The 25230-nt window shown below is 39.2% G+C and overlaps 1 protein-coding gene across 7 annotated transcripts in view; it reads left to right on the top strand.

Moving 5' to 3' along the window:
• LOC117329220 (neurobeachin-like) overlaps positions 1-25230 on the top strand; it is a 313249-nt gene that overhangs the window by 35039 nt on the left and 252980 nt on the right. For all 7 annotated transcript variants that reach the window (XM_033887039.1, XM_033887046.1, XM_033887045.1 and 4 more), the window contains exons 4-19: positions 3721-3821; positions 4155-4250; positions 5692-5813; positions 6125-6251; positions 6416-6535; positions 6827-6973; positions 7534-7590; positions 8283-8423; positions 9728-9790; positions 12453-12529; positions 15455-15563; positions 16612-16764; positions 17206-17374; positions 18437-18579; positions 20325-20422; positions 20759-20851. In XM_033887039.1, the coding sequence (XP_033742930.1) occupies positions 3721-3821; positions 4155-4250; positions 5692-5813; positions 6125-6251; positions 6416-6535; positions 6827-6973; positions 7534-7590; positions 8283-8423; positions 9728-9790; positions 12453-12529; positions 15455-15563; positions 16612-16764; positions 17206-17374; positions 18437-18579; positions 20325-20422; positions 20759-20851 (1816 nt within the window). The remainder of the gene's footprint in view (positions 1-3720; positions 3822-4154; positions 4251-5691; positions 5814-6124; positions 6252-6415; positions 6536-6826; positions 6974-7533; positions 7591-8282; positions 8424-9727; positions 9791-12452; positions 12530-15454; positions 15564-16611; positions 16765-17205; positions 17375-18436; positions 18580-20324; positions 20423-20758; positions 20852-25230) is intronic.

Raw genomic sequence — 25230 nt, 5'->3', positions numbered from 1 at the left:
CTACTTAAGATCAAAATAAACGGTAATGCAGTCTCCAATAGAGCAAAATTGTAGGATTTTAGGAATATATCTTCACTGAGGCTTTGAATGTCAGAGCTGTGGTATTTCAACACCAAAGATGTTTATCATACCCATGGGAGAGGAATAAAAGTAACTTCAATGAGAAATTTTACATAGCATTGCGATGTATAGGATGAGGGTAGAATGGAGCTATAGCTATAAGACTATTGATGTAGAGGTTTTATGGCTATGACCTTGAGAGGAAGTTCAGGTTTGTGCTGTGATACATTCAGTTTATCCCAGAAAAGAATATATTCCTTCAGTGTTAGATTATATTGAGCAGATGTAAAGAATGTTTGGTGACTTCTCATTTCTTATTACAATTTTACAACTGAAATATAAAAAACTATTCATTCTACAAAGGTGATGTTTTTCACTAAAATATCATTTTTTTTTTCTCATTAGACTATTTCGGAGTATGTAGTACCATCAGTGTAGGTGTAGGGATATATGGATGGGTCCAGTAAAAAGTTTGTCTAAATGTGATAGTTATGTAAGGAAAGCATGAAGTAATCCAGAGGTATGAGTACTAACTTACAGTGCTTCTCAGTTGAGCCATGACCTTTAACAATTGCAAAAGTCAAATCGCTATTTCTCAGCAAATTAAAATTAAAGTCATGTACATGACAAACAGGCATGTCCTTATAAACCAAGGAATAAAATGTCTGTGAAGTCAAAACTTTACACTCAAGTGTCTAACTCAAAGTCCTGATTTAGAGGGATATTGTGATGACAATGTTGTTTGTCATTGTGATGATATTTTTGAATGGAGCCTGCAGTATTATGGCACAATTCACAGAAGCATTCTGGCCTTCCCTAAACAAATCTCTCGCTGAGTTTCACTGACCTACTCTTTTAACATGGATAACTCATTGTCAGTCTTTTATTGCAAGTTTATTACGTGGGGAATTATTTCTTTCACAATATGCAAATTGGAATGTGTCAAATTTGTCAGAAAATCAATTGCATATCTATGTATGTGTCATAAATATTTTTATATAGACATGAAATTATTGGTCACGTTGTTTAGTGATTTCCCTCTTATTTCATTTTTAGCTCACCTGCCCAAAGGGCAAGTGAGCTTATGCCATGGTGCGGCGTCCGTCGTCCGTCCGTCTGTCCAGCCGTCCGGCGTCAACCTTTTCATTTAAACAACTTCTTCTCAATAACCAAGAGGCCCAGGAACTTCATATTGGGCCTGTAGCATGCTGGGATTAAGGGCTACCAAGTTTGTTCAAATAAATGACCGTGACCTTCATTCAAGGTCAAATGGGTCAAATAGGTTATAATCTTCAAACGACTTCTTCTCAATAACCAAGAGGCCCAGGGACTTGATATTGGGTCTGTAGCATGCTGGGATGAAGGGCTACTAAGTTTGTTAAAATAAATGACCGTGAATTTCATTCAAGGTCACATGGGTCAAATAGGCTATAATCTTCAAACGACTTCTTCTCAATAACCAAGAGGCCAATGGACTTGATATTGAGCCTGTAGCTTGCTGGGGTGAAGGACTACCAAGTTTGTTCAAATAAATGACCTTGACCTTCATTCAAGGTCACAGGAGTCAAAAAGGCTAAAATCTTTAAACGACTTCTTCTCAATAACCAAGAGTCCCAGGGAGTTGATATTGGGTCTGTAGCATGCTAGGGTAAAGGGCTACCAAATTTGTTCAAATGAATGACCTTGACCTTCATTCAAGGTCACAGGAGTCAAAAAGGCTAAAATCTTTAAATGACTTCTTCTCAATAACCAAGAGTCCCAGGGAGTTTATATTGGGTCTGTAGAATGCTAGGGTAAAGGGCTACCAAGTTTGTTTAAATGAATGACCTTGACCTTCATTCAAGGTCACAGGAGTCAAAAAGGCTAAAATCTTACGACTTCTTCTCAATAACCAAGAGTCCCAGAGACCTAATTTTTGGCCTGTAGCATGCTGGGGTAAAGGGCTCTCAATTTTGTTCAAATGAATGACCTTGCCCTTCATTCAAGGTCACAGGAGTCAAAAAGGCTAAAATCTTTAAACGACTTCCTCTTAATAACCAAGCGTCCAAGGGAGTTGATATTAGGTCTGTAGCATGCTGGGGTGAAGTGCTACCAACTTTGTTTAAATGAATGACCTTGATCTTTATTCAAGGTCAAAGGGGTCAAAAAGGCTGAAATATTAAACGACTTCTTCTCAATAACCAAGAGTCCCAGGGAGTTTATAATGGGTCTGTAGAATGCTAGGGTAAAGGGCTACCAAGTTTGTTTAAATGAATGACCTTGACCTTCATTCAAGGTCACAGGAATCAAAAAGGCTAAAATCTTTAAACGACTTCTTCTCAATAACCAAGAGTCCCAGAGACCTAATTTTGGCCTGTAGCATGCTGGGGTAAAGGGCTCTCAATTTTGTTCAAATGAATGACCTTGCCCTTCATTCAAGGTCACAGGAGTCAAAAAGGCTAAAATCTTTAAACGACTTCCTCTTAATAACCAAGCGTCCAAGGGAGTTGATATTAGGTCTGTAGCAAGCTGGGGTGAAGTGCTACCAACTTTGTTTAAATGAATGACCTTGATCTTTATTCAAGGTCAAAGGGGTCAAAAAGGCTGAAATATTAAACGACTTCTTCTCAATAACCAAGAGTCCCAGGGAGTTTATAATGGGTCTGTAGAATGCTAGGGTAAAGGGCTACCAAGTTTGTTTAAATGAATGACCTTGACCTTCATTCAAGGTCACAGGAGTCAAAAAGGCTAAAATCTTTAAACGACTTCTTCTCAATAACCAAGAGTCCCAGAGACCTAATTTTGGCCTGTAGCATGCTGGGGTAAAGGGCTCTCAATTTTGTTCAAATGAATGACCTTGCCCTTCATTCAAGGTCACAGGAGTCAAAAAGGCTAAAATCTTTAAACGACTTCCTCTTAATAACCAAGCGTCCAAGGGAGTTGATATTAGGTCTGTAGCATGCTGGGGTGAAGTGCTACCAACTTTGTTTAAATGAATGACCTTGATCTTTATTCAAGGTCAAAGGGGTCAAAAAGGCTGAAATATTAAACGACTTCTTCTCAATAACCAAGAGTCCCATGGAGTTGATATTGGGTCTTTAGCTTAAATCTTTAAATGACTTTTAGTGAATAGCTTAAGTGCCAAGAGACATTATATTGGTCCTGTAGCATGCTTTCAAATAACTGCAGGATCCATATATGAAAAGATCACTGCATTGCAGGTGAACGATTCGGGCCCATTGGGCCTTTGTTTTATAAAAGGTTGGACTATTCTTAGTGATTTCTCTCTAATTTCATTTGATAAAAGGTCGGACCATTCACTTGGTACTTCCACTGTCATGGTATATGTGAAACTGAGGCTAGAGTGGTCAAGTCTCTTGAGATTTTAATGAAAATACACTTTAAATTGCATTGAATGCCCAGAGCAGTTATTTCATTTAAAACCTCAATAAACTCTCCCCACCCCCATTTAGCTTGTCACTTTCCTTTAGGGATGATCGAGGCATGCAAAGTTCCAATTTTCTAATTTGTAAAGTCTTCTATCTTTTAACATACTTTGCCTTCATAGCCTTGTTTTGTTGAACAGATTTTGGTGATATAAAAAGGTTTTGCTGTATCAGAATTTTGATATTCCAGTGCCACATGTAGGAGAATTTGATCAGGATGCATGTTTCATTTCAGATTTAATGGTGGAGATGTTGGGAGTTCTGGCTACATACAGTATCACAGTCAGAGAACTCAAGATGCTCTTCAGTCTACTGAAGGCCATAGATGGCAAGTGGGTCAGTATCCATAGCAACCAGAACACTTTGTCTGATTGTCTGAAAATTGTCACCAATAGGATTGTATCTGTTTCAAAACCACTATTGCTTTTTCATATGAAGATCAGCCTGTTTTCTCCAAGATGTATTTTCTTGAAATAATCAAACGTGAAATTGTCTAATAAATCTATTGTTGAAATGGTTAGAAAATCTCTCAGATATGGTTAGAATGCCATATGATTTTGTCAAAGTGTGTACGGTTTTCCTCTGTCAACAGTTTGATATTTTATTTCATAGTTTTATTTTACTTTCCTTCTGTACATACAAACTTGTTTAATTGACTTTCTCTTCTAGCCCCAACACTCGGTGAAACTGTTGTCCGTTCTAAACATGATGCCTCGACGGGACGGGCCAGATGAGTTCTTCAGCTTCCCGGGTAAAATAGGATCTGTAAGTTTCAGTTATGAAAAAAATCACTTCTGCATGCGCAGTAGGTACTTGAAAAAATAGGGCTTTAATTATGGAACTTCTCCCAAGCCCCCAAGTTGAGGCCCTTTTTCACTGTAAAGTCACCTGTCTGCTCAGCATATTAGGAGTGAGACGACTGGTTCACCCGTTGTCAGTATAATGTAACCAGGTTGGGGTGTCCTGTTGGGTGTCTTCGGCAGTATGCTTCAGTGAGGTAGCACTATAAATCGGCAAAAGTTCCGGCCTATCACAAGGAGACTTAACACGAACATACCGCTGCCTCCCAAAACACACATACGCACTCACCACACGCATGCATGTCGCAAGCACGGGAGCTCGAGGCCGTCCTTAAATGACCTTAGCTTTTAATATGACGTTAATCAAAGTAAACCAAACCAAACCAAATCCTGTGAGAGAACTAGAAATCTTTCTTACTGTTGTATTTGGATGGATTTAATTTTGTGTAAACAGTGGAATGTTATTATTGATTGACATGACAAATAATTCATTAACTGGTTATGTTTCATTGGCTGTGTAATACACAATCTTTCTGTCATGTCTATTGATCAGCCATGCATATATTCTTTTGTACTACAGAAGCTCAAATAAATGTCTGTATAGATATGTTGGAGTTATACATTATACGTGGTCCCATACGTATACAGTGTCAGTAAAGTCAGATTTCACTGTACAAACCTAACAAAGACAACAAACGGCCTTACTTCAATGTTATTCACTCATTAATGCGAACAATTAACAGCTTACTTGGTGAATAAATCTGTGAGAGTTCAACCATGCTTTACTTCTAATGGGAACTCCAGACATCTATTCTAGATTTAAAGGTTTGAACCATTGTGAGTGATTGGTAGATACAATCATTGACATGATTTGAGGTCAATGTGACTTTGATATAACTTTTAACAACATTTGAAGATGTATCCAGAGAGCCGTTCTAACTGAGTGTTTCATTACCAGGAACAGTCTAATGTTCAGTTGTCAATTTTATTTCAATATCACACATTACTCATTACAAGTATTTTTCAAATAATTTGCATTTTTGGAAGAAAGATCTAAGTGCTACACACATACATGCAGGTAGTTAAGGTCAGGGTCAAACATTTTCAATCGGAATTATGAAATTTACAAAATGGAATTTTTTATGACAAATATGAAAATTTTTTAAAATGAAAATTTATTAATATATTTCATGCTGTGTAATTAAACATCCCCTTGTTTTGATGTTCTAGACATAAATACGGACATTCATGTTCATGATCAGTAACAGGTCCCTGTTTCCAGTGCTTGGTTATCCAGCTGTCAGTGGAAAACAGTTTGCTTTTGGCCTGGTCAGCCTTCCTGTATTTCTTCCTCGTGTTAGTATGGCATGGTTGGGTTATTATAATTTCTACTTGTCTCCTTGTAGCACATCAGTCTGCCACCAATCAAAACCTGGCCGTACCAAAATGGTTGGACGTTCTCATGTTGGCTGCGACTTGACCCTGTCACCGGTGTCACAGTAGAGAGGGAACGCCCATACTTATATTGGTGAGAATGTAGTATTTACATTTGTATGAAATAGAATGGTAAAAATCTGAATGCCTATTAAATGTGGAGACAATTGAAATGCTGGAATTCAAATTAAAATGCAAAAAAATGTAGCATTTGTTTTTTAATCTTTTGACAAAATGTTTGTAGTTTGGTAATCTTTCTCTGTCAGGTAGGATACACACTAGTGAAACCTGTACAGTAAAATTTCTATTTTATGTACCCTGTTGTAAAGTGTTCACTACTGGCTAATGTTTAAACTGACTATACAAATGTGTATGTATAGATACTGACTAACTGTTGCCCTCCAGCTTCAGAACAAATAAAGGTGTTGGATACTCGGCCAACTTCCTGGGGAACTCTCTTGTACTGACGGCCATGAAAGTCAAAGGAAAAGGTTTCCAACACTGTGTCAAACACGAGTTCCAGCCCAGAAAGGTCAGTTACCATGACAACCATACACAAATCTTACCACCATGTATGAAGTGAAATGAGTTTTTCTGTCAAAGTAAAATCAGGAGATAATGAACTTTTTATGTGTCAATGTCAGATGTGTCAGTCCCTGCATATCTTTAATAGAGTTGTCTCCCTTGTCTTCACAGTGGTACATGGTGACTTTGGTGTATGTATACAATCGCTGGAGTAAGTCGGAGCTTCGGTGTTATGTTGATGGCAAGCTTGTATCCCACACAGAGATGTCTTGGCTCGTCAACACTAGTGATGTAAGTATCTTTTATATTAAAGAAATATTTTAATGGTGTCTTTCCTACAGCATACCTTAAATAAATGTTGAAAACCGAAAACTGACCACAATTGTTTAGAGAGAAATGCTGTTAGTTTATTGGTCGTTAGTTATAGGTACATTTGTATTTGAATATTATTTACAATGAAAGAAAAATGGTTAAATTAAGAAAAAATAAATTTTGATACATCTTATCAATGATTCACTTTAATTCTTCGACCTTGTCATCAAACAATGACCTTGACCCCATGGTGTCTTTTTGCCATTACAGCCGTTTGACAAGTGTTTCCTAGGAGCGAGCTCAGAGGTTGAGGCTGACCACATGTTCTGTGGTCAGATGTCCAGTGTGTACTTATTTAGTGAGTCTCTGTCCCCACAACAGATAGGAGCTATCTACCAGTTAGGACCTAACTATAAGGTGAGTGTCCTCATATGGTAAGTTGGCTCATTTGTCATTATGAAATATCAAAATAATAAATAAAAACCAAAACAAAAAAACTGCTGATTGGACAGATTAGATGAGCAGATTTTTGTTTGATTCCATCTAGGAGTAGGATTTTACAGTTTTCACGTATTTTAATCTACTCTATAGCTTTGTTGTAGGAATCCTTTCAGCTCATAACTGGGTAAATTTTCATCAGGACTTGAAGTATCAATTCAAAGTAACATTTAAATTTTAAACCAGAGTAGATGTAAGCTATATGACTTGTTTGGGACCTCAGGTATGGTTTTAGCTGGCTTTATTAGTTAGGAGAAAAATGAAAATATTGTAAAGAAGTTTCGGCATTTCATCCATTCAATTTATTAATGTCAGACCCTCTAACTTTTTCCTCTTCTGGGAATGTATGTTTGTATACATTTTCTAAAGAGTTATACAATGCTTCTGTATACACACATCATTTTGTAAATGATATACCAGTAACTAGATCACTTACAAATTTGAAATACAAATATTATTTTATATATTCTATTTTTCAGGGTCAGTTTAGATTTGAAAATGAGAGTGGTCTGACTGGAAACAACATCAACAAGAAGGTGGGTCAATCGCTGGATTTAAGAGACAGTGTTGGAATTTCAGTTTTAAGATAATGAAGATTTAAATATTTGATAGTAATATGACATACATATTAACAAAGTTCTGGCTTCACTGGTAAATCACAATATGGAGGATGTCTCAAATTATGATATCATTATCAGGTATAGACTATGGACTTCAAGATATGAAAAATTGACTGAACACATCTCCCCAAAAGTGAAGTGATGTTGTTGATGTCTTAATGTTAAGATATAGGTATTGATTGTTGATGTCTATTGATATTAATATCATGTTGATGTCCTCTTTAATGTCCTATTGATGTCTCATTGATGTCCTGTTTCATGTCTTATTGATGTCCTGTTGATGTCTCGATATCCTGTTTAATGTCTGGTTGATGTCCTCTTTAATGTCTTATTGATGTCCTGTTGTCTCGTTGATGTCCTGTTGTCTCGTTGATGTCCTGTTTAATGTCCTGTTGTCGCGTTGATGTCCTGTTTAATGTCCTGTTGTCTCGTTGATGTCCTGTTTAATGTCCTGTTGTCTCGTTGATGTCCTGTTTAATGTCTTGTTGTCTCGTTGATGTCCTGTTTAATGTCCTGTTGATGCCACATTGATGTCCTGTTTCATGTCTTATTGAAGTCCTGTTATTATCCTGTTTTCGTCTGTACTATAGAATTTTTTCCCATTGCAGCTGGTGTACGATGGAAAGCTAACAAGCAGCATCATGTTTATGTACAACCCTATGGCCTGTGACAGTCAGCTGTGTCTGGAATCGTCCCCCAAAGGAAACCCTTCCTTCTTTGTACACGTACAGCATGCCCTCATGTCACAGGTTAGTCAACAGACGATGATAAGTTTACATTAGTTAAGGAAAATTATGACAAATTAAAGTATGCCCTGGATTTTAAGGTTACAGTGTAGCAGATATGTAATACATTTTATAATGATTTATGTGCTTTATAAACGATTCTGAAGTACTGTCAATAAGTGGCCCAGATAAAAGGGAGGTAATTACAGAAACATTATCTATAACCGTGTTATGTGAAATATTAAACCCTGTACATTTTGTCACGAGAATTATACATTTAAATCAACCACTACTAAGTACTGTATCTTATGAGTTCTAGAAAGAGATGTTCCCAAGTATTACATGTGCTTTACAATAACACAATTAGATAAAAAGTACTAGAAGTGTTATAATGTATTACATGTACTATACAGTAACAGAAATAGATACAAAGTACTAGAAGTGTTATGATGTAACATGTACTATACAATTAGATACAAAGTACTACAAGTGTTATGATGTATTACATGTACTATACAATAACACAGATACAAAGTACTACAAGTGTTATGATGTATTACATGTACTATACAATAACACAGATACAAAGTACTACAATTGTTATGATGTACATGTATTACATGTACTATACAATAACACAGATACAAAGTACTACAAGTGTTATAATGTATTACATGTACTATACAATAACACAGATACAAAGTACTACAATTGTTATGATGTATTACATGTACTATACAATAACAGAAATAGATACAAAGTACTACAAGTGTTATAATGTATTACATGTACTATACAATAACACAAATAGATACAAAGTACTACAAGTGTTATGATGTATTACATGTACTATACAATAACACAAATAGATACAAAGTACTACAAGTGTTATGATGTATTACATGTACTATACAATAACACAGATACAAAGTACTACAATTGTTATGATGTATTACATGTACTATACAATAACACAGATACAAAGTACTACAAGTGTTATGATGTATTACATGTACTATACAATAACACAGATACAAAGTACTACAAGTGTTATGATGTATTACATGTACTATACAGTAACACAGATACAAAGTACTACAAGTGTTATGATGTATTACATGTACTATACAATAACACAGATACAAAGTACTACAAGTGTTATGATGTATTACATGTACTATACAATAACACAGATACAAAGTACTAGAAGTGTCATAATGTATTACATGTACTATACAGTCCACTACTCTTGATGCTGACCACTTCCTGCCAGTTTGTACAAATTAAGATAAGTTAAAGGAGTAAGTTATCTGTATTTATTGTTTTAGGATGTGAAGGCAGTAATAACCCAGTCCATACACAGCACACTCCACTCCCTTGGCGGTGTACAGGTGAGAACTCTCTACTTAACACTTTGTAGGAATTTTTCAATTTTAAATATTTGTTGTACTGGTTATGTTATAAAGTTTTGATTTTAAAACTTGGAAAAATAGGTCTCTTGACACAGTACAGTCGAATCTGTATTAAGCGACCACTCAAGGGAAGTTGAAAAACGGTCTCTTAATGGAGAGTTTTTTTTTGTGTATTTTTTAGGTCATCTGACCCAAAGGGTCAGGATGACCTATAGTCATCGTGCTTCGTCCGTCGTCGTCCGCCGTCCGCCGTCCGTAAACTTTTTCTTTCAAAACGCTACTCCTCCTTAACGCTTGGGTGGATTACTTCCAAATTTGGTTTGAAGCATCATTGGGGGAGGGCAATCATATTTTATATAAATGAGGCTGGTCTGACCCCTGGGGCCAGAAGGGCGGGGCCCCAAAAAGGGAACTTAGGTGAATATTGCTATAAAATCCTACTCCTCCTTTACCCTTGGGTGGATTACAACTAAATTTGGTTGGAAACATCATTGGGGGAGGGCGGTCATATTTTATATAAATGAAGTTGGTGTGACCCCTGGGGCCTGAGGGGCGGGGCCCCAAAAGGGGAACTTTGATGAAATTTTGCTATAAAATCCTACTCCTCCTTAACCCTTTGGTGGATTTCAACCAGATATTGTGTGAAACATCATTTGGGGAGGGTGATCATATTTTATATAAATGAGGCTGGTGTGACCCCTAGGGCCTGAGGGGCGGGGCCCCAAATGGGGAACTTTGATGAAATTTTGCTATAAAATCCTACTCCTCCTTAACCCTTTGGTGGATTTCAACCAGATATTGTGTGAAACATCATTGGGGGAGGGTGGTCATATTTTATATAAATGAGGCTGGTGTGGCCCCTGGGGCCTGAGGGGCGGGGCCCCAAAAGGGGAACTTTTATGAAATTTTGCTATAAAATCCTACTCCTCCTTAACCCTTTGGTGGATTTCAACCAGATATTGTGTGAAACATCATTGGGGGAGGGTGGTCATATTTTATATAAATTAGGCTGGTGTGGCCCCTGGGGCCAGAAGGGCAGGGCCCCAAAAGGGGAACTTTGATGAAATTTTGCTTTACAATACTACTCCTCCTAACCCCCATAGTGAATTATTACCAAATTTGGTGTGAAACATCATTGGAGGAGGACAATCATATTTTATATAAATGAGGCTGGTTTGACCCCTAGGGCCAGAGGGGCGGGGCCCCAAAAGGGGAACTTTGGTGAATTTTTGCTATAAATCCTACTTCTCTCTAACCCTTGGGTGGATTAATACGAAATATGGTGTGAAACATCCTTTGGGAAGGGTGGTCATATTTTATATAAACGAGGCTAGTGAGACCCCTGGGGCCTTAGGGGCAGGGCCCCAAAAGGGGAACTTTGGTGAATATTTTCTGTTAAATCCTAATCCTCCCTAACCTTTTGGTGGATTACAACCTAATTTGATGTGAAATATAAGGTGATGGCAATCATATTTTTTAATGAGACAGGTTTGACCCCTGGGGAAAAAAAGATGGGGCAAAAGGAGCGCTTAGGTTAAACATTTCTTTAAAATGCAATTCCTCCTTAATGCCTTAATTGATTACAACTATATTTAGCATGAAACATCATTGGGGAAAGGCAATCCTAATTGATATAAATGAGTCTTGTCTGACCCATTGGGACACAGAGGGGCATGCCCCAAAAATGGGAACTTGGCTAAAATTTTGCTTTATGATGCTGCTCTTCCTGGACAAGCTAAATGGATAAAAACCAAATTTGATCTAAAACATAACTGGCTGCGATAAATGATTTATGGTAATAATGCTGGATTGAGGGGTGTGTCCCTGCTGTAAGTGTAAGTGTTTGTCAGATGACCGTTAAGGCCCATGGGCCTCTTGTTTTTAATAATTATTACTGTGCTAATTTTTCATCACTATATGTATTTTTTGAAATTCTTTCAGCATAGCAAAATACATCGATTTAACATGAGAAATATATTTCATTGGTTAATTAGATTACTTTCAAATTATTTATATATTTTTTTTTAATTCCTGAAATCTTGGTCCGGATTTCCCCTCCGATTATTATTTACGTTCCTGCATTTCCTACTTTAAAAACGGTGACTTTTTCACTGGCAAATATCTGTTTTAATGTCTCAAAAAAGATAACAAATCACGATTTAACAGTGAATTTACTGTTTATGCATTCCTTCATTGTTATATTTCGCATGCAAATTGATATATCGCATATAAAACGTCTGACAATCGTCTGAATTCCAGACAGTCACTTCGCCTCATATCCCGTCCTTTTGCACGAAAAGTAAAAATACTTGGGTGTTATTAAGGCGAAAATGGTTATGTAAGGCATTTTGGAGACTTCCGGTCGCTTATTGGAGAGTTATTTTTATCACGGGAACGAAAAATTGTGGTCGCTGGTCGCGTAAAGAGAGGGTCGCTTAATAGAGTTAGAATATATAGCGAAAACGCTCAGGAGGAATTGAAATGGTCGCTTAGAACAGAGGGTCGCTAAATAGTGATGGTCGTTTGGACAGATTCGACTGTAGATGGAACCCAGTAATTTATACTCCAATGCATGTAAAAACTATGACAACCAATGTTTAGATAATACTCATATGTTACCTGTTTATAATTTCTTTCACAGGTGTTTTTCCCATTGTTTGGACAATTAGACTTTCCTGTAGACAAAGGTGATAAGTCTGAGGTGGACCATACGATATGGTAAGCATGTGTTCAACAGTAATAGACATTCGGAGTATAAAACCTTGTACTGCCACCTTTGTCTTGTAAACGGTCAACATTGCATTTCAATTTTGAATAATTCTTGTAGCTAAGTGACAAATACCAAATTATATGTACAACGTTATTTTTTCTTTATATCAAATTTTGTAACTGTGGAAACACTGGTACAACAAATATTTGAAGGTTATTTGAATGTCAAGGGAGATTATAAATATGAAATCGTAGTTTGACTGGTAATAAGTATGACTGATAATAAGTATGACTGGTAATAAGTATGACTGCATGGTAATAAGTATGACTGGTAATTAGTATGACTGGTAATTAGTATGACTGGTAATAAGTATGACTGGTAATAAGTATGACTGATAATAAGTGACTGGTAATAAGTATGACTGGTAATAAGTATGACTGGTAATAAGTATGAATGGAAATAAGTGACTGGTAATAAGTATGACTGGTAATAAGTATGACTGGTAATAAGTGACTGGTAATAAGTATGACTGATAATAAGTATGACTGATAATAAGTGACTGGTAATAAGTATGACTGGTAATAAGTGACTGGTAATAAGTGACTGGTAATAAGTATGACTGGTAATAAGTATTATGGAATGTTGGTTATTTTATTACCTGTGTTTGTTTGACTATAATAATAAGTATTATGGAATGTTGGTTATTTTATTACCTGTGTTCGTTTGACTATAATAATAAGTATTATGGAATGTTGGTTATTTTATTACCTGTGTTTGTTTGACTATAATAATAAGTATTATGGAATGTTGGTTATTAGGTCATCTGACCCAAAGGGTCAGGATGACCTATAGTCATCGTGCTTCGTCCGTCGTCGTCCGCCGTCCGCCGTGCGCCGTGCGCCGTCCGTAAACTTTTTCTTTCAAAATGCTACTCCTCCTTAACGCTTGGGTGGATTACTTCCAAATTTGGTTTGAAGCATCATTGGGGGAGGGCAATCATATTTTATATAAATGAGGCTGGTCTGACCCCTGGGGCCAGAAGGGCGGGGCGCCGAAAAGGGAACTTAGGTGAATATTGCTATAAAATCCTACTCCTCCTTTACCCTTGGGTGGATTACAACTAAATTTGGTTGGAAACATCATTGGGGGAGGGCGGTCATATTTTATATAAATGAAGTTGGTGTGACCCCTGGGGCCTGAGGGGCGGGGCCCCAAAAGGGGAACTTTGATGAAATTTTGCTATAAAATCCTACTCCTCCTTAACCCTTTGGTGGATTTCAACCAGATATTGTGTGAAACATCATTTGGGGAGGGTGATCATATTTTATATAAATGAGGCTGGTGTGACCCCTAGGGCCTGAGGGGCGGGGCCCCAAATGGGGAACTTTGATGAAATTTTGCTATAAAATCCTACTCCTCCTTAACCCTTTGGTGGATTTCAACCAGATATTGTGTGAAACATCATTGGGGGAGGGTGGTCATATTTTATATAAATGAGGCTGGTGTGGCCCCTGGGGCCTGAGGGGCGGGGCCCCAAAAGGGGAACTTTTATGAAATTTTGCTATAAAATCCTACTCCTCCTTAACCCTTTGGTGGATTTCAACCAGATATTGTGTGAAACATCATTGGGGGAGGGTGGTCATATTTTATATAAATGAGGCTGGTGTGGCCCCTGGGGCCTGAGGGGCGGGGCCCCAAAAGGGGAACTTTTATGAAATTTTGCTATAAAATCCTACTCCTCCTTAACCCTTTGGTGGATTTCAACCAGATATTGTGTGAAACATCATTGGGGGAGGGTGGTCATATTTTATATAAATTAGGCTGGTGTGGCCCCTGGGGCCAGAAGGGCAGGGCCCCAAAAGGGGAACTTTGATGAAATTTTGCTTTACAATACTACTCCTCCTAACCCCCATAGTGAATTATTACCAAATTTGGTGTGAAACATCATTGGAGGAGGACAATCATATTTTATATAAATGAGGCTGGTTTGACCCCTAGGGCCAGAGGGGCGGGGCCCCAAAAGGGGAACTTTGGTAAATTTTTGCTATAAATCCTACTTCTCTCTAACCCTTGGGTGGATTAATACGAAATATGGTGTGAAACATCCTTTGGGAAGGGTGGTCATATTTTATATAAACGAGGCTAGTGAGACCCCTGGGGCCTTAGGGGCAGGGCCCCAAAAGGGGAACTTTGGTGAATATTTTCTGTTAAATCCTAATCCTCCCTAACCTTTTGGTGGATTACAACCTAATTTGATGTGAAATATAAGGTGACGGCAATCATATTTTTTAATGAGACAGGTTTGACCCCTGGGGAAAAAAAGATGGGGCAAAAGGAGCGCTTAGGTTAAACATTTCTTTAAAATGCAATTCCTCCTTAATGCCTTAATTGATTACAACTATATTTAGCATGAAACATCATTGGGGAAAGGCAATCCTAATTGATATAAATGAGTCTTGTCTGACCCATTGGGACACAGAGGGGCATGCCCCAAAAATGGGAACTTGGCTAAAATTTTGCTTTATGATGCTGCTCTTCCTGGACAAGCTAAATGGATAAAAACCAAATTTGATCTAAAACATAACTGGCTGCGATAAATGATTTATGGTAATAATGCTGGATTGAGGGGTGTGTCCCTGCTGTAAGTGTAAGTGTTTGTCAGATGACCGTTAAGGCCCATGGGCCTCTTGTTTTATTACCTGTGTTCGTTTGACTATAATAATAAGTATTATGGAATGTCAGTTATTTTATTACCTGTGTTTGTTTGACTATAATAATAAGTATTGGAATGTCAGTTATTTTATTACCTGTGTTTGTTTGACTATAATAATAAGTATTATGGAATGTCAGTTATTTTATTACCTGTGTTTGTTTGACTATAATAATAAGTAATATGGAATGTCAGTTATTTTATTAACTGTGTTTGTTTGCAGTGCAAACCTAATGAGTATATTGCTGAACCTGCTGGAGAGTTCCGTCACCATACAACAACAAATGTTACAGAACAAAGGCTTCTTAGTCATTGGTTATCTCCTCGAGAAGGTACGTCGTAGAATGCCATTTCTGTATATCTTATGGTCATACAACATCCATTTCTGTATAACTCATGGTCATACAACGTCCATTTCTGTATAACTCATGGTCATACAACGTCCATTTCTGTATAACTTATGGTCATACAACGTCCATTTCTGTATAACTTATGGTCGTAGAATGCCATTTCTGTATAACTTATGATCACAGAATGCCATTTCTGTATAACTTATAATTATAGAATTCCATTTCTGTATAACTTATAATTATAGAATTCCATTTCTGTATAACTTATAATTATAGAATACCATTTCTGTATAACTTATAATTATAGAATTCCATTTCTGTATAACTTATAATTATAGAATTCCATTTCTGTATAACTTATAATTATAGAATTCCATTTCTGTATAACTTATAATTATAGAATACCATTTCTGTATAACTTATAATTATAGAATACCATTTCTGTATAACTTATAATTATAGAATTCCATTTCTGTATAACTTATAATTATAGAATTCCATTTCTGTATAACTTATAATTATAGAATTCCATTTCTGTATAACTTATAATTATAGAATTCCATTTCTGTATAACTTATAATTATAGAATACCATTTCTGTATAACTTATAATTATAGAATACCATATCTGTATAACTTATAATTATAGAATACCATTTCTGTATAACTTATAATTATAGAATTCCATTTCTGTATAACTTATAATTATAGAATACTATTTCTGTATATCTTATGGTCATACAACATCCATTTCTGTATAATTATAGCTATAGAATTAATGATCCATCATAGCACTTACTTAAGGTAACAATTACCAAAGTATTTTTACTGTTTCTTGTTAAAAGAATTGCATAAAATATCTTGGATTTAACATTTGAAAAAAACATTTTTTTTGAGTGATTGTTATTTCCAAAATTATCAAGGACAAATGCAAAATACAGGTTTTCATCTCATCTAATATAGAATATATAGCTATCTACTGAATGCTGCCATTAAACCATTATAATTAACTATTCATGTATACCTTGTAGGCGTCCCGAATGCATGTAACGCCGGCGGTCCTGGAGACCTTCCTAGCCCTCACACAGTATCTTGTTGACCTGCCCACTGGTAGCATGCTACTCAAACACCTGTTTGACCACATACTGTTTAACCCAGCGTTGTGGATCCACTCCTCTGTAGAGGTAGGTATACGATTGATATTTAAACTGTTTAACCCAGCGCTGTAGATCCACTCCTCTGTAGAGGTAGGTATATGATTGATATTTAGTTTAAACCCTGATTGGTGGGATACATTATCTTTTGGATGACAATAACTATAATGAAGGAATAAATCCTGTTACCTGGTTTATTATCCTGTTATCTACCCAAACTACCTCTAACTAAATTTAAAAAAAAATACCTACCCCTAAGACCATGAGTATGTAACAGTACCCTGTCTATAAAGGTCACATATTTTAGATTTCAGTAGAGCACAAATCATAACTGATACATAAAATTCTGTATAAAGGCCACCTTTTTCTTCTCCCTTGAGAGGTCTTTAAAGACAGTTTGAGTGTACTTCAGTTTCAGAAACAGGTTTGTCTGAAAAAAGGTGTTCAGTCTCATGTTAAATGTTTTCACAGGTGCAAACCAAACTATACTGTTACCTGGCGACAGACTTCATCAGTAACGCCCAGATCTACAACAACATTCGCCGAGTTAGTGCTGTCCTCCAGACAATGCACACACTCAAGTTCTACTACTGGGTCGTCAACCCCAAGGATCGCAGCGGCATCACACCCAAAGGCACAGGTCAGAGGTCAACTGTGTGCTCAAAATATCATTGGTCTACAAGAAAAAACTCCTGTAGTTACTAGTACATTGAGGAAGTATTTGAGAAATTGATAAAGATATGGTTCATCAAACCCAATTTAGATTGATTTTGTCTACTTTCTAATGTAACCAAAAAAAATCCTCAGTACAATTGGAGTTTAGGCTGTCCAAATGTAGAATTCAGCATGGCAGCAAGTCATGCTTGTCAGAAGCTAAATGATCAACATTGGCTAATTCAGGGAATTTCTACATAAACAAAATTGATGCATATTCCCATTTTACAATTGTCCTAATGTAGGACATATATTTCATATTTTCCAAGTTGAGAAAAAGAATGAAATAGTATTGTGTTTAGTGTCAAGTTCCATGACTTTAGAGATATAGGGTCGTCCACAGAAGTCCTGTAATGGTAGTGATGGGTAGAGATATAGGGTGGTCCACAGAAGTCCTGTAGTGGTAGTGATGGGTAGAGATATAGGGTGGTCCACAGAAGTCCTGTAGTGGTAGTGATGGGTAGAGATATAGGGTGGTCCACAGAAGTCCTGTAGTGGTAGTGATGGGTAGAGATATAGGGTGGTCCACAGAAGTCCTGTAGTGGTAGTGATGGGTAGAGATATAGGGTGGTCCACAGAAGTCCTGTAGTGGTAGTGAATGGTAGAGATATAGGGTGGTCCACAGAAGTCCTGTAGTGGTAGTGATGGGTAGAGATATAGGGTGGTCCACAGAAGTCCTGTAGTGGTAGTGATGGGTAGAGATATAGGGTGGTCCACAGAAGTCCTGTAGTGGTAGTGATGGGTAGAGATATAGGGTCGTCCACAGAAGTCCTGTAGTGGTAGTGATGGGTAGAGATATAGGGTGGTCCACAGAAGTCCTGTAGTGGTAGTGATGGGTAGAGATATAGGGTGGTCCACAGAAGTCCTGTAGTGGTAGAGATGGGTGACAGTTATAGATGCACTTTAGATCCTACTGTATATAATGATAAAAAACCATTGTGAATTATGATACATATCTGTGTTTAATGTGATAAATGGTCTGTTACAGATGGTCCGCGGCCAACTTATGATGAGATCATTAAGTTACGATCCTTCATGCTGCTGTACATCAAACAACTGTTACTGAAAGGACAGGGAGTACAGGAGGACGAGTTACAGAGCATCCTCAACTATCTGTCCACACTTCACGAGGTACAAAATTTACTGGGGCTGTAAATGTTCTGATAGTTGATTTGGAGTCTTCTCTGTAGCAGTTGATTTGGAGTCTACTCAGTAGAAGTTGATTTGGAGTCAACTCTGTAGCAGTTGATTTGGAGTCTACTCTGTAGCAGTTGATTTGGAGTCTACTCTGTAGCAGTTGATTTGGTGTCTACTCTGTAGCAGTTGATTTGGAGTCTACTCTGTAGCAGTTGATTTGGAGTCTACTCAGTAGAAGTTGATTTGGAGTCTACTCTGTAGCAGTTGATTTGGAGTCTACTCTGTAGCTGTTGATTTGGAGTCTACTCTGTAGCAGTTGATTTGGAGTCAACTCTGTAGCAGTTGATTTGGAGTCAACTCTGTAGCAGTTGATTTGGAGTCTACTCTGTAGCAGTTGTTGATTTGGAGTCTACTCTGTAGCAGTTGATTTGGAGTCTACTCTGTAGCAGTTGATTTGGAGTCTACTCTGTAGCAGTTGTTGATTTGGAGTCTACTCTGTAGCAGTTGATTTGGAGTCTACTCTGTAGCAGTTGATTTGGAGTCTACTCAGTAGAAGTTGATTTGGAGTCTCCTCTGTAGCAGTTGATTTGGAGTCTCCTCTGTAGAAGTTGATTTGGAGTCTACTCTGTAGCAGTTGATTTGGAGTCTACTCTGTAGCAGTTGATTTGGAGTCTACTCAGTAGAAGTTGATTTGGAGTCTCCTCTGTAGCAGTTGATTTGGAGTCTCCTCTGTAGAAGTTGATTTGGAGTCTACTCTGTAGCAGTTGATTTGGAGTCTACTCTGTAGCAGTTGATTTGGAGTCTACTCTGTAGCAGTTGATTTGGAGTCTACTGTGTAGCAGTTGATTTGGAGTCTACTCTGTAGAAGTTGATTCCATTACTCTGTAGAAGTTGATTCCACTACTCTGTAGAAGTTGATTCCACTACTCTGTAGAAGTCGATTCCACTATTCTGTATGATATACCTGTAAATTATACACCTGTAGGACGACTGTTCTATGTGATGATATACCTGTAAATTATACACCTGTAGGATGACTGTTCTATGTGATGATATACCTGTAAATTATATACCTGTAGGAGGACTGTTCCATGCGATGATATACCTGTAAATTATGCACCTGTAGGACGACTGTTCTATGTGATGATATACCTGTAAATTATACACCTGTAGGACGACTGTTCTGTGTGATGATATACCTGTAAATTATACACCTGTAGGACGACTGTTCTATGTGATGATATACCTGTAAATTATACACCTGTAGGACGACTGTTCTATGTGATGATATACCTGTAAATTATATACCTGTAGGACGACTGTTCCATGCGATGATATACCTGTAAATTATGCACCTGTAGGACGACTGTTCTATGTGATGATATACCTGTAAATTATACACCTGTAGGACGACTGTTCTGTGTGATGATATACCTGTAAATTATGTACCTGTAGGACGACTGTTCTATGTGATGATATATACCTGTAAATTATACACCTGTAGGACGACTATTCTATGTGATGATATACCTGTAAATTATACACCTGTAGGACGACTGTTCTGTGTGATAATATACCTGTAAATTATACACCTGTAGGACAACTGTTCTATGTGATGATATACCTGTAAATTATACACCTGTAGGACGACTGTTCTATGTGATGATATACCTGTAAATTATACACCTGTAGGACGACTGTTCTATGTGATGATATACCTGTAAATTATACACCTGTAGGATGACAATCTGATGGATGTACTCCAGCTGACTGTATCACTGATGGCCGAGCATCCCGCCTCAATGGTACCATCCTTCGACAAGAAAAACGGCATCAGGTAAGCTGTCTCATAGCAACATTTATAGTTGCATAGCATAAATGTATACAATTTACCTGAGATTAAGAACATAAAATTCTAGAAACCCAATTTACAAGTCAATCTCCTTGTAATGCTGCAAAGTCATGTTCACGGAAAGAAGCACAGTTATCTGGCTAAAATCATATAATTGCAAGAAATTGGAAGAAATTGGCAGATGTGGTAATTTTTTAGACAAATGAAAATTCAAGGCTTAGTTTGGAAGTCCTGACATTAGTCCTGACATTCAGTGAGAAAATGAAGTATTATCTGTGGTGTTGATGTGTGGAATTAAGCAAAGGTTTGTGTTTATTTCAGAACTGTTTTTAAGCTGCTAGCATCAAACTCGGTACCATTGCAAATTCAGGCTCTTAAACTTCTTGGCTTTTTCCTCATGAGGGCCACACACAAGTAAGTGAGGATTGTAGATATGACTTTATTCTAGGATTAAACATGGTCATTAATCCAGTACTAATGGAGGGGACTATAGGTTTACACTCAGTCTCTCTCCTCCCACCAGTACTAATGGAGGGGACTATAGGTTTACACTCAATCTCTCTCCTCCCACCAGTACTAATGGAGGGGACTATAGGTTTACACTCAGTCTCTCTCTCCTCCCACCAGTACTAATGGAGGGGACTATAGGTTTACACTCAGTCTCTCTCTCTCCTCCCACCAGTACTAATGGAGGGGACTATAGGTTTACACTCAATCTCTCTCCTCCCACCAGTACTAATGGAGGGGGCTATAGGTTTACACTCAATCTCTCTCTCTCCTCCCACCAGTACTAATGGAGGGGACTATAGGTTTACACTCAGTCTCTCTCTCTCCTCCCACCAGTACTAATGGAGGGGACTATAGGTTTACACTCAGTCTCTCTCTCTCCTCCCACCAGTACTAATGGAGGGGACTATAGGTTTACACTCAGTCTCTCTCTCCTCCCACCAGTACTAATGGAGGGGACTATAGGTTTACACTCAGTCTCTCTCTCTCCTCCCACCAGTACTAATGGAGGGGACTATAGGTTTACACTCAGTCTCTCTCCTCCCACCAGTACTAATGGAGGGGACTATAGGTTTACACTCAGTCTCTCTCTCTCCTCCCACCAGTACTAATGGAGGGGACTATAGGTTTACACTCAGTCTCTCTCTCTCTCCTCCCACCAGTACTAATGGAGGGGACTATAGGTTTACACTCGGTCTCTCTCTCTCTCCTCCCACCAGTACTAATGGAGGGGACTATAGGTTTACACTCAGTCTCTCTCTCCTCCCACCAGTACTAATGGAGGGGACTATAGGTTTGCACTCAGTCTCTCTCTCTCCTCCCACCAGTACTAATGGAGGGGACTATAGGTTTACACTCAGTCTCTCTCCTCCCACCAGTACTAATGGAGGGGACTATAGGTTTACACTCGGTCTCTCTCTCCTCCCACCAGTAGTAATGGAGGGGACTATAGGTTTACACTCAGTCTCTCTCTCTCCTCCCACCAGTACTAATGGAGGGGACTATAGGTTTACACTCAGTCTCTCTCCTCCCACCAGTAGTAATGGAGGGGACTATAGGTTTACACTCAGTCTCTCTCTCTCCTCCCACCAGTACTAATGGAGGGGACTATAGGTTTACACTCAGTCTCTCTCCTCCCACCAGTACTAATGGAGGGGACTATAGGTTTACACTCGGTCTCTCTCCTCCCACCAGTAGTAATGGAGGGGACTATAGGTTTACACTCAGTCTCTCTCTCTCCTCCCACCAGTACTAATGGAGGGGACTATAGGTTTACACTCAGTCTCTCTCCTCCCACCAGTAGTAATGGAGGGGACTATAGGTTTACACTCAGTCTCTCTCTCTCCTCCCACCAGTACTAATGGAGGGGACTATAGGTTTACACTCAGTCTCTCTCCTCCCACCAGTACTAATGGAGGGGACTATAGGTTTACACTCAGTCTCTCTCCTCCCACCAGTACTAATGGAGAGGACTATAGGTTTACACTCAGTCTCTCTCCTCCCACCAGTAGTAATGGAGGGGACTATAGGTTTACACTCAGTCTCTCTCTCTCCTCCCACCAGTAGTAATGGAGGGGACTATAGGTTTACACTCAGTCTCTCTCCTCCCACCAGTAGTAATGGAGGGGACTATAGGTTTACACTCAGTCTCTCTCCTCCCACCAGTAGTAATGGTGGGGACTATAGGTTTACACTCAGTCTCTCTCCTCCCACCAGTACTAATGGAGGGACTATAGGTTTACACTCAGTCTCTCTCCTCCCACCAGTACTAATGGAGGGGACTATAGGTTTATACTCAGTCTCTCTCTCTCCTCCCACCAGTACCAATGGAGGGGACTATAGGTTTACACTCAGTCTCTCTCTCCTCCCACCAGTACTAATGGAGGGGGCTATAGGTTTACACTCAGTCTCTCTCTCTCCTCCCACCAGTACTAATGGGGGGGACTATAGGTTTACACTCAGTCTCTCTCTCTACTCCCACCAGTAATAATGGTGGGGACTATAGGTTTACACTCAGTCTCTCTCTCTCCTCCCACCAGTACTAATGGAGAGGACTATAGGTTTACACTCAGTCTCTCTCCTCCCACCAGTACTAATGGTGGGGACTATAGGTTTACACTCAGTCTCTCTCCTCCCACCAGTACTAATGGAGGGGACTATAGGTTTACACTCAGTCTCTCTCTCCTCCCACCAGTAGTAATGGAGGGGACTATAGGTTTACACTCAGTCTCTCTCTCTCCTCCCACCAGTAGTAATGGAGGGGACTATAGGTTTACACTCAGTCTCTCTCCTCCCACCAGTAGTAATGGAGGGGACTATAGGTTTACACTCAGTCTCTCTCTCCTCCCACCAGTAATAATGGTGGGGACTATAGGTTTACACTCAGTCTCTCTCTCTCCTCCCACCAGTACTAATGGAGAGGACTATAGGTTTACACTCAGTCTCTCTCCTCCCACCAGTACTAATGGAGGGGACTATAGGTTTACACTCAGTCTCTCTCTCCTCCCACCAGTAGTAATGGAGGGGACTATAGGTTTACACTCAGTCTCTCTCTCCTCCCACCAGTAGTAATGGAGGGGACTATAGGTTTACACTCAGTCTCTCTCCTCCCACCAGTAGTAATGGAGGGGACTATAGGTTTACACTCAGTCTCTCTCCTCCCACCAGTACTAATGGAGGGGACTATAGGTTTACACTCAGTCTCTCTCCTCCCACCAGTACTAATGGTGGGGACTATAAGTTTACACTCAGTCTCTCTCTCCTCCCACCAGTACTAATGGAGGGGACTATAGGTTTACACTCAGTCTCTCTCTCTCCTCCCACCAGTACTAATGGAGGGGACTATAGGTTTACACTCAGTCTCTCTCTCTCCTCCCACCAGTACTTATGGATGGGACTATAGGTTTACACTCAGTCTCTCTCTCCTCCCACCAGTACTAATGGAGGGGGCTATAGGTTTACACTCAGTCTCTCTCTCTCCTCCCTCCAGTACTAATGGAGGGGACTATAGGTTTACACTCAGTCTCTCTCTCTCCTCCCACCAGTACTAATGGAGGGGACTATAGGTTTACACTCAGTCTCTCTCTCTCCTCCCTCCAGTACTAATGGAGGGGACTATAGGTTTACACTCAGTCTCTCTCTCTACTCCCACCAGTACTAATGGATCCCGGGGGACTATAGGTTTACACTCAGTCTCTCTCTCCTCCCACCAGTAATAATGGTGGGGACTATAGGTTTACACTCAGTCTCTCTCTCTCCTCCCACCAGTACTAATGGAGAGGACTATAGGTTTACACTCAGTCTCTCTCTCTCCTCCCACCAGTACTAATGGTGGGGACTATAGGTTTACACTCAGTCTCTCTCTCCTCCCACCAGTAATAATGGTGGGGACTATAGGTTTACACTCAGTCTCTCTCTCTCCTCCCACCAGTACTAATGGAGGGGACTATAGGTTTACACTCAGTCTCTCTCCTCCCACCAGTACTAATGGAGGGGACTATAGGTTTACACTCAGTCTCTCTCTCTCCTCCCACCAGTACTAATGGAGGGGACTATAAGTTTATACTCAGTCTTTCTCTCTCCTCCCACCAGTACTAATGGAGGGGACTATAGGTTTACACTCAATCTCTCTCTCTCCTCCCACCAGTACTAATGGAGGGGACTATAGGTTTACACTCAATCTCTCTCTCTCCTCCCACCAGTACTAATGGAGGGGACTATAGGTTTACACTCAATCTCTCTCTCTCCTCCCACCAGTACTAATGGAGGGGACTATAGGTTTACACTCAATCTCTCTCTCTCTCCTCCCACCAGTACTAATGGAGGGGACTATAGGTTTACACTCGGTCTCTCTCTCCTCCCACCAGTACTAATGGAGGGGACTATAGGTTTACACTCAGTCTCTCTCTCTCCTCCCACTAGTACTAATGGAGGGGACTATAGGTTTACACTCAATCTCTCTCTCTCCTCCCACCAGTACTAATGGAGGGGACTATAGGTTTACACTCGGTCTCTCTCTCCTCCCACCAGTACTAATGGAGGGGACTATAGGTTTACACTCAGTCTCTCTCTCTCCTCCCACCAGTACTAATGGAGGGGACTATAGGTTTACACTGAGTCTCTCTCCTCCCACCAGTACTAATGGAGGGGACTATAGGTTTACACTCAGTCTCTCTCTCTCCTCCCACTAGTACTAATGGAGGGGACTATAGGTTTACACTCAGTCTCTCTCTCTCCTCCCACCAGTACTAATGGAGGGGACTATAGGTTTACACTCAGTCTCTCTC

Source organism: Pecten maximus, chromosome 6, assembly GCF_902652985.1.
Source record: "Pecten maximus chromosome 6, xPecMax1.1, whole genome shotgun sequence".
Classification (NCBI taxonomy): domain Eukaryota; kingdom Metazoa; phylum Mollusca; class Bivalvia; order Pectinida; family Pectinidae; genus Pecten; species Pecten maximus.
Note: the sequence above shows the minus strand (reverse complement) of the source record. Positions and strands in the feature narration are given on the sequence as shown.